Source organism: Elephas maximus, chromosome 3, assembly GCF_024166365.1.
Source record: "Elephas maximus indicus isolate mEleMax1 chromosome 3, mEleMax1 primary haplotype, whole genome shotgun sequence".
NCBI classification, from domain to species: domain Eukaryota; kingdom Metazoa; phylum Chordata; class Mammalia; order Proboscidea; family Elephantidae; genus Elephas; species Elephas maximus.
In genome coordinates this window covers 6,642,746-6,651,793 of record NC_064821.1, presented here as the reverse complement: position 1 = coordinate 6,651,793, position 9,048 = coordinate 6,642,746, and the positions used below count along the sequence as shown (strand labels likewise).

Sequence of the window (9,048 nt, the reverse complement as noted above, 5' to 3'; positions counted from 1 at the left end):
TATTCACCACCAGCCCTCGAGGTACATGAGGAAGGAGCCGCTTCCGGCCCCCATTCCCCTGCCTCTGCCCCCCTCTTTCCTTCCACAGACCTGGGATCCACTTACACCTCTCTGGGCCAGGCCCAGATGAAACCAAAGCCCCCGTTTCCACCCTTCTCTTGCTCACTAGGGGAATGAGGTCACCTGTTTCTGGGGAACCCAGGCCGGAAGGGTCAGGAGGGAGATGGGGGCCACTTTTCTAAAGAGGCCAAAATGATGTCACACCCAAGCTATGGCCTGTCACGATGGAGGAGGGACTCTGAGTCCTGCAGACCAGGCACTGGCTCCTGGGGCATGGAGGAGGGGGCAGGTCCCTGAGCTGGGGGCTTGGGGGACTGGGAACTCAGGGGGTCCCTAGGAAAAGAACCAGGAGCAGCAGATATAGCAGATGGGAACTTCTGGGGTCCTAACTGGGGCTTGGGAGAAAGGGCGGGCTTCTGGGGCATGGTGGAGGCCTGTGGTGTCGGGGCCAGGTGGGAGGCCGATAGGTGTTGGGCTGGGCCCAGGCTGGCCTGGGTTTCATGTACCAGATCATGGGGCTGAGGCAGAGGCCTTGGGGTTTTGCTGGGGGCTGGAGATGGGTCTCTGGGGGGTGGGCTTGGGGACCGAGGTGGAGGCGGGGGCTTGGGGTCAGGCTGGGTATTAGGGTCAAGGCCAGGGGTCTGTGGGCGCATGACATTTCTGGAGCTGAGCTGGATTCTTGAGCTGGTCTGGGTTTTGGAGCTTAGTTGGGTTCCAGAAACAGGCTGGGTTCCGGAACGAAGATGGGCTCCAGGTCTGGACCGAATTCTTGAACTGGGCTGGGTTGCAGACCCAAGCTGGGTCACAGAGCCTGGCTGGGTCTCAGAGCTGAACTGAATCCTGGAATTGAGCTGGGTCCCAGAGCTGGGCTGGGTCCTGGAACTGAGCTGGGTCCCAGAGCTGGGCTGGGTCCTAGAGCTGGGCTGGACCTCAGAGCTGAGCTGGGTCCCAGAGCTAGGCTGGGGCCTGGAGCTGGGCTGGGTCCTGGAACTGAGCTGGGTCCCAGAGCCCGGCTGGGTCTCAGAGTTGAACTGAATCCTGGAACTGAACTGAGTTCTGGAGCTGGGCTGGGTTCCGGAGCTGAGCTGGGTTCTAGAACTGGGCTGGGTTCCAGAGCTGGGCTGGGTCCCAGAGCTGAACTGCATTCTAGAACTGAACTGTGTTTTGGAGCTGGGCTGCGTTCTGGAGCTGTCTGAGACCTCGGAGCTGAGTTGGATCCCAGAGGTGGGCTGGACCTCAGAGTTGAGCTGTGTCCCAGAGCTGGTCTTAGTTTTAGAGTTAAACTGAATTCTGGAGGTGGGCTGAATTCCTGAAGTTATCTGGGTCCCAGAGCTAGGCTGGGTTCTAGAGCTAGTCTGCATCCCAGAGTCTGGCCAAATACCTGGGCTGGCTTGGGTTGTGGCCTGGAGCTGGTATTTAGAACTTGGCAGTGTTTTAGGGATGACCTGAGCCCCAGAGGTTTGTTGAGCTCCTAGGTGGGACTGGGCCCTGGAGCTGGACCTGTTCTCAGAGCTAGACAGGGTTGTGGAGCTTAAGTCTGTTACTGCACTGGTCTGAGTTCCAGGACTAGACTGAAGCTCAGGGTTAAGTTGGATCCTGGAACTTGGCTGAGTCTCAGCAGGTGACTGTGTTTTGGAGCTGGGTGAAATTTCAGAGTCAGTCTGGGTTCCTGGGCTAAGCTGTGCTCCAGAGCTGAACTGAATTCCGGAGCTGGACTGAGTTCTGGTGCTCGGCCAGGCCTTGAAGTTGGTCTGGGTCCCAGAGCTAAACTGCATTCTAGAGCTGGTTTGTGTTTTGCAGGAAGAGTGAGGCTCACTGTCAAGCTGAGTTCTGGAGCTGGGTCTTGCTTCACAGATGGTTGGGGTTCCAGAGCTGATCGGAATTCTGGAGATGGCCCTAGTTGGAGCACCAGGCTGGGTCCTAGAGCTTGGCTCAGTCTCAGAGCTGGACTCATCGCTGGAGCTGGACTGGACCCCAGGATAGGGGTGGGTATTTGTCTGCAGCTGGGTTTTAGAGTAGGGCTGGGATTTGGATATAGACTGGGCTGCAAAGTCGGTCTGAGTTCCTGAGCTTTTCTGAGTTCTGGAATAGGGTTGTGTTGGGGAGCCGTCTCTGGATCCTGAGCTGGCTTGAGTCCTGGAACGGGGCTGCTTCTTGAATCTCACCTGGCTTCCAGAACTAGCTGCTGTCCCTGAGCTAGTGTCCAAATTCAGGTGTGTCATGGAGCTGTCTTGAGTTCCAGAGTTGGTTCGAGTTTTATGGCAGGGTTTGTTCTTACAGCTGGGCTGAGTTTCGGAACTTGGATTGGTCTTGGAGCTAGGCTGGGTCTTAAAACTTGTCTGAGTTCCAAAACTTGGCTTGATGTCAGAGCTTGGCTGGATTCTAGAGGTGGGCTTAGGCTCGGAGCTGGCCTGGGCTCTAGAGCAAGGTTCGGTCTCAGAGCTGGATTGGGTTCTAGAAATGGGCTTGGTCTCAGAGCTGGGCTGGGTTTTAGAGATGGGCTTGGTCTCAGAGCTGGGCTGGGTTTTAGAGATGGGCTTGGTCTCAAAGCTGGAGCTGGGCTTGTTCTCAGAACTGGGCTGGGTTCTAGAACAGGGCCTGGTCTCAGAGCTAGACCTGGTTTCAAAGCTGGCCTGGGCTCTAGAGCATGGCTTAGCCTCAAATGTGGGCTTGGTCTCAGAGCTGGTCTGGGTTCTAGAACCAGGCTTAGCTTCAGAATTGTCCTGGGATCCAGAGAAGGTCTGGGTTTTAAAACTGGGCTGGGTTCTGGAGCTGGGTTGGGTCTCAGAACGGGAGTGGGTCCTAGAGCAGGGCTGGGTCTCAGATCTGGGCTGGGTTCTGGAGCAAGGCTGGGCTTCAGGAGCTGACCAGGAGGGCTGGGACAGGGGGGTGGGCTCTGGGCTGGTGCTACACGGGCCTCTGGGGCAGGCTAGCCACAAGCCTCCCTGGCCTCGTCGATGGCGGCCCACACCTCCACCACGAACTCGTCCGGGAACCCGAACTCTCCCAAGACGGAGTCTAAATGGTGTGCAAACTCCTGAACACTCACTGTCTTCTTGGAGGTCTCCACCATGGTGGAAGCTGTAGGCAGAGCGTGAGGGGAAGGGGAAGGAGGTGAGGGTGCTCCCTGGGCTCCAACTTCCCGCTGGGACCCCTGCATCCACCCCATGGACTACCCTCCCCCCAGGGTCCACCCAGCTTACCCTGGCCCCTTACCCAGCTCAGGGTCCCGAATGCCCATGTAGCTCTCCAGCAGGTCGTCGACCTTCCGGGATGCTTCCTCCTCAAATTCACTGGGCTGGGGGAGCAGGGGAGCAAAGCATAAGGGTCTGAAGCCTTTGACCCCTCCAGTCCAGAACCCTCTCTGACCCCCCTTCACCCTTTAGATAAGAGAAGTTTGGGACCTCACATCACTAAATGCTTCTGGTCTACCATTACTGTCCTGCCTCACAAGTTGGACTCATTTTGCAGGCAGGGAAACTGAGGCTCAGAGAAGGGGAGGGCCTTACCCAAGTCCTGACACACCCTGAGTCAGCAACAGAAGAACTGTAGATGTAAGAGTCCCTAAAGACCTTTCTCCCCTTCACTTACCACCTCCTCCACTGTGGCAGCCCCCCCGGAACGAAGGCGCAGGGTCTCCCTCCCACTGGTCACCTTCGCTTCCATGGGGCATTTACTGCTCCGGCCCCTCTGACCGATCATATCTAGAGGAGACAGAAGGGGGCACGTGATCTGGATGGATCTAAATCCTTGTAAACACTGGGAGCCACCAGCTGAGCCTTTCTAGAATCTTCTTCTCCTTCAAAGACCCCTTACGTCCATGGGGTGAATCTTCAGGGATCCTGCTTGAGAAACCACAATTCCTGCCCCCAGGAAAGCAGTTCATGTGTCCAGAACGAGCCCTTGTAACAGAACGGGTCTAGAATCACCATCCCAATTCTACCTCACCCAGGATGCTTTCCCAAATCAACCCCCCCACCCTTTCAAAAAGATTTGCTCTAGAGGGACTGCTTCAGATACCCCCATGTGACCAGAGGGTCAACCTGGAAGAGGTCTTGCTCTAGAACACGCCCTTCCTAACGTACAGGCGTGGCTCTCAGAGTTCCCTGCCATGCTATAGGGCACATCTAGCACGCTACCCTGTCCCATCCTCCCTGAGATCTCCCTCCAGCTGGGCCAGGGTACTTCTAGACCCTCTTGCTCTAGAATAGTACTACTCAATGGGACAGCCCACGAAGGAGAAAAGGACCTTGTGCCAGAACGTAAATTAACACCCTGCTTCCTTCATTGAGAAAGTCTTGCTGTAAAAAAAAAGTCAGCTACTAAGAAGGATGATAAACATTCTAGAACAGAGGTTCCTGACTGGGGGCAATTTTGTCCCCCGGGGGCAATTTTGTCCCCCGGGGACATTGGAAGTGTCTGTAGACATTTTTGCTTGTCACAGCTGGGGAGGGGCGTGGTGCTACTGGCATCTGGTGAGTAGAGGCCAGGGACTCTGCTCAGCACCTTACAGTACACAGGACAGCCCTCTAGAACAACGATTTATCTAGTCCAAAGCGTCAGTCGTGCTGAAGTGGACAAATCCTACCCTAGAGCCAGCTCCTTATCCGTGGACCAATGTTATGGATTGAAATCTGTCCTCCCAAAACACGTGCCGTAAATCCTAAGCCCTGGTGGTACAGTGGTTAAAGCGCTTGACTGCTAACCAAAAGGTCTGCGGTTCCAAGCCACCAGCCACTCAGAGGGAGAAAAATGTGGTAGTCTGCTTCTGGAAATATTTACAGACGTGGAAGCCTATGGGGCAGTTCTGTTCTGTTCTATAGGGTCACTACGGTCGGAATCAACTCCAACAGCAGTGGGTTCGGTTTGGGTTATGCCTGTGGTTATAATCCCATTTGGGAATGGGCCGTCTTTGTTATGTTAATGAGACAGGATTAGTGTACTGTGTATTTTGAGTCAATGTCTTTTCAGACATAAAAAAAAAAACCCATTGCATTCAGTCATTTCTGACTTTTCCGACTCATAAACAAAAACCAAACCCAGTGCCATGGAGTTGATTTCAACTCATAGCAACCCTATAAGGACAGAGTAGAACTGCCCCATAGAGTTTCCAAGGAGCGCCTGGCAGATTTGAACTGCTGACCCTTTGGTTAGCAGCCGTAGCACTTAACCACTACGCCACCGGGGTTTCCTTCTGACTCATAGCGACCCTATAAAGAGATTAAACAAGCAAGCAGAGGAGAGATGGGGTAAGATAGGTGCCAAGACACATGGAGCTCGCCAAGGAACCAGGAAGCAGAGGCCGAAGAGACAAGGACCTTCCTCCAGAGTCGACAGACAAAGCCTTCGCCTAGAGCCAGCACTCTGAATTCAGACTTCTAGCCTCCTAAACTGTGAGAAAATAAATTTTTGTTTGTTGAAGCCATCCACTTTTGGCATTTCTGTTCCAGATGCACTAGGCAACTAAGACAACCAAGTCACAGAAAGCCTCTTTGAAAAGCATCATTCTGGAACTGTCTTTGAAAAACAAAAAACACCCTCTAGAACTCACTCTCACCATAACCTCAAGGCACTGCTTTAAAAGCGTCCAGTCACTTTATGAAGTGAATCTAGACAACTCTGGATCCTATGTTACTCTTCCAAGACCTCCTCTCCCCTCCCAGGACTGACGCTAGAGCAATCAAGAAACTACCTACCTGTTTCTGCTACAGTGCCAGAAGCCCCCTCCCCTCCCACGTCACCAGAGACATCTAGAACTTTCCATCCTGTCTCATCCCCTCACCCTCCCCTGTCCCAGGCATCCATAGAGCCCACTTCTGGGAGAGCTCCCCACTCCACGGGCACCAGCCTGGCCCAGGGCCCCAGGTGGCCCTCACCGAAGGCTCTCTTGGGCTGCACCAGGCGCAGGGTGAAGGGCTGGGACTTGGGCAGTTCCCGCAGCATCTTGGCCACTTCGTAGTGGCGGCAGCCGACGATGGAGTGGTCGTTGATGGCCTCGATGCTGTCACCCACACACACAGCCTCGATGCGGTTGATGATGCTGCCCTCTTTGATTCTCTGTGGGGACCCAGAGTCACTCACAGGGGGACCCAGCCACCCTCTTGGGTCCCAGGAGCTCTGAGCCCCTTAGACCCAGAGGAGGGCAATGGCTCACCCCAGGTCACCAAGCACCTGGAAAGAATCACCCAACTACCTTGATGAAGGCATAGCCGGCCCCGTTGTCCGTGATGGTCAGCCCCAGCGCATCCTCTGTCTTGGTGACCTCTACCTCCTTGGTCTCACCCCGTACGTGGGCAAAGATGAAGTCCTCCAGCCCGATCTGACCACCCAGGAGTTTCTGCATGTCCACTTTGTGGCTGTTGAGGGTGCAGAACAAAATCTGTCCCCAAGCGGGGGGAATTAACAACAGTGCTCCTCCCCCATTCAGCCACCCCATCTGCCCAGAGCAACCCAGGTGATGGCCCCGGGGGCCTGAGAGGGAAACCGAGGCTCAGAGACACACAAAGCTAGCCTAGGTAACCCCACCAGGACCCCAACCAAAAAAAAAAAAAAGTTGCCATTAATTTGTTGGACTTATGATGACCCCATTTGTGCAGAGTCGAAGTGCTCCATAGGATTTGCAAGGCTGTGACCTTTTGGAAGCAGATAGCCAGGCCTTTCTTCCAAGGCACCTCTGGGTGGGTTCGAACAGCCAACCTTCTGGCGAACAGTTGAGCACTTAACCATTTGCACCATCCAGGGACTCCTACCAGGATCCAAGCCCAAGTGAAAAGGCAGATGTGGGACCTCCCCAGAGTGGGGTGGAGGCATGAGAAAAAGACTGGGGCTCCTGAAGAGACCCTCTCTCGCACCTTCACCCCCGGATTTCCAGGTTTAACTCTTTGGTGCCCTTACACAACCAGCCCACCTTTCTCAGCCAGAGCTGGATTTGCTGGCGCCCCCTGGGGGCTGCAAGGCGCATGAAACCTGGGCTGGGAAAATCCCTCTCCGCAGCCCGGCCCTGACCCGGGCCTGTCTTCGCATCTGTAAGGGGGTGGCCTCGAACCCCAGTCCCCAGCCGCGCCCAGGAACCACGAGGCGCTTTCCGGTGGGGAGGAGTGGGATCTGCTCCCCTAAGACGTGCTCCTCCTTTGTTCAGGGAGGGCGAAGGGGCCCTTGTGGTGTGCGCACCCCGGATCTGAGAGATGCGTCTCTAAGACCTGATGACCGGGCCCCTCCACTCAGGAATCCGGGGTCACTATCTGAGTACAGGGCGCCCTGTCTGGGGGCCCAGCCGCCTCTCTCATCCCTGGTCTGCCAGGCTGGGTTTCCAGGGATGGGGTCGGGGGTCCTCACCTCTGTGGGCGCGATGCCGAAGGCCTCGGCGATCTTGGCGTAGAGCTCGCGGACGTTGGTGAAGCCCTCAATTTTGCCCGTCGGGCTGCCGTGCGCCAGCTGCGTGCGGAAGACGAGGCGAGGGCGGGCTCGGGGCGCGGCCGGGGCGAGGGGCGCGGCCGGGGGCTCGGAGGGCGCGGGCGAGGGCGAGAGCGAGGGCGAAGGCGAGGGTGAGGGCGAGGGCGGGCTCGGGGCTTCGGCCCCCCGGGCCTCGCGGGCCACGGCGCTCTCCATGGCCGGCGCAGCTCGGCCGCCCGCGCCACCGCCGCCGCCGGATCCGCCGCTTCCTGCAGCCTCCCCTCCCCCGGCCCAGGGCTGGACAGCCGAGCCGCCCCGGTAAGGGGATCCGGGAACCCGAGCTGCCCGGGAAGGCGACACCGCGGGCGCTGGAGGGGGGCGCGGGCCCCAGGTGTCCGGGCCCTGCCAGGGCCAGCTGTGCCCTCCCAGGGGACGCCGGGCGGTCTGCGAGGGCCTGGTGCCCACCTGGAATAACAAGAATCAAGAATAAGGACGCTCGCTCTGTGCCAGGCAGGGTCCTGCCCGAGCGCTCACGCACGGAATTCTCCAACGACCGTGGGAGATGGGCAGGGACGGTGACCCGGCTAGGACTAGAGCAGATTCTCTCCTCCTGGGCTCCCGAGCCCTCCAGGACTCCCACCTTTGGCGGGAGGGAGGGAAGCCCAAGTCCTCCTGGCAGCCCACAGGACCCTGCACAACCTGCCCTGTCCTCCCTCCTCCTCTTCCTGCTCCCCACCACTAGGCTCCAGCCACACAGGTCTCCTCCTGTTCCTCCCACTCACCAGAAAAAGGTCCTGCCTCAGGGCCTTTGCACACACTGTTCCCTCTGTCTGGAATGCCCTTCCCTCAGATGTCCCGCCTGGCATCCTGACTCTCCTCAAATGTTGTCTCCTTTCACTCCCCACCCCATCTCACTCCATGGCTTTGTTTTCTCCCTAGCACTTGGCACCATCTTAACTTATCAGATGTTTTCCTTTTTTGCCTTGTGTCCTGAAGGTCTCCCCCACTAGAGTGTCAGCAACTCCAGGCCAGGGGTGTTGGTCTATTTTGGTCCCTGCTGTCCAGTGCATGGTGTCCAGCCAACAGTGGGCACTTAGTCGAGCTTTGTTGAGGGAATGAATGAATCCCTGGTTACAAAGGAAGAAATGAAGCTCTGGGCATGGGGAGTCATCTGTAAGAATCTCCTGGGTCAGAGAAATTGGAACCCTTGTCCATTGCTGGTGGGGTTGTAAAATGGTGCAGCTGCTGTGGGAAACAGCGTGGCCGGTCTTCAAACAGTTAAACATAGAGCCACCACTGTTGTGCTCGCCGGGAGCCCATGCGACAGAGTAGAACTGCCCTGTAGGGTCTCCTAGGCGGTCATCTTTATGGCAGCAGATCTTTCTCCCTCGAAACTACTGGATGGATTCGAACTGCCAATCTTTTAATGGCCAGTTGAGTGCTTAACTGTCATTGTCACCAGGGCTCCTTTAGAGTTACCATCTGACCCAGCAATTCCACTCCCAGGCATATGGCCAAGAGACTTGAAAGCAGGGACTCAGACAGATACTTAGACACCAGTGTTCACTGCAACACTATTCACAACAGCCAAAAGGC

At 56.6% G+C, this 9,048-nt stretch overlaps 1 protein-coding gene across 1 annotated transcript; it reads right to left on the bottom strand.

Moving 5' to 3' along the window:
• Positions 1–2,901: 2,901 nt before the first annotated feature.
• Positions 2,902–7,678, bottom strand: GIPC3 (GIPC PDZ domain containing family member 3). The gene is made up of 6 exons (XM_049876403.1): positions 7,396–7,678; positions 6,254–6,439; positions 5,937–6,117; positions 3,652–3,764; positions 3,277–3,358; positions 2,902–3,141 (listed from the first exon to the last, which is right to left on the bottom strand). The coding sequence occupies exons 1-6, from the start codon at positions 7,666–7,668 to the stop codon at positions 2,990–2,992; spliced, it is 987 nt and encodes a 328-aa protein (XP_049732360.1). The 5' UTR covers positions 7,669–7,678; the 3' UTR covers positions 2,902–2,989.
• Positions 7,679–9,048: the final 1,370 nt, after the last annotated feature.

Bases quoted from the DNA above. Each gene is read 5' to 3' on its own strand.
- GIPC3 (XM_049876403.1), bottom strand. From the start codon at position 7,668: ATGGAGAGCGCCGTGGCCCGCGAGGCCCGGGGGGCCGAAGCCCCGAGC. The intron at 3,359-3,651 runs GTAAGTGAAGGG...CTGCTCCCCCAG, and splicing joins CTGCCACAGTGGAGGAGGTG to CCCAGTGAATTTGAGGAGGA. The intron at 3,142-3,276 runs GTAAGGGGCCAG...CTCTGCCTACAG, and splicing joins CATTCGGGACCCTGAGCTGG to CTTCCACCATGGTGGAGACC.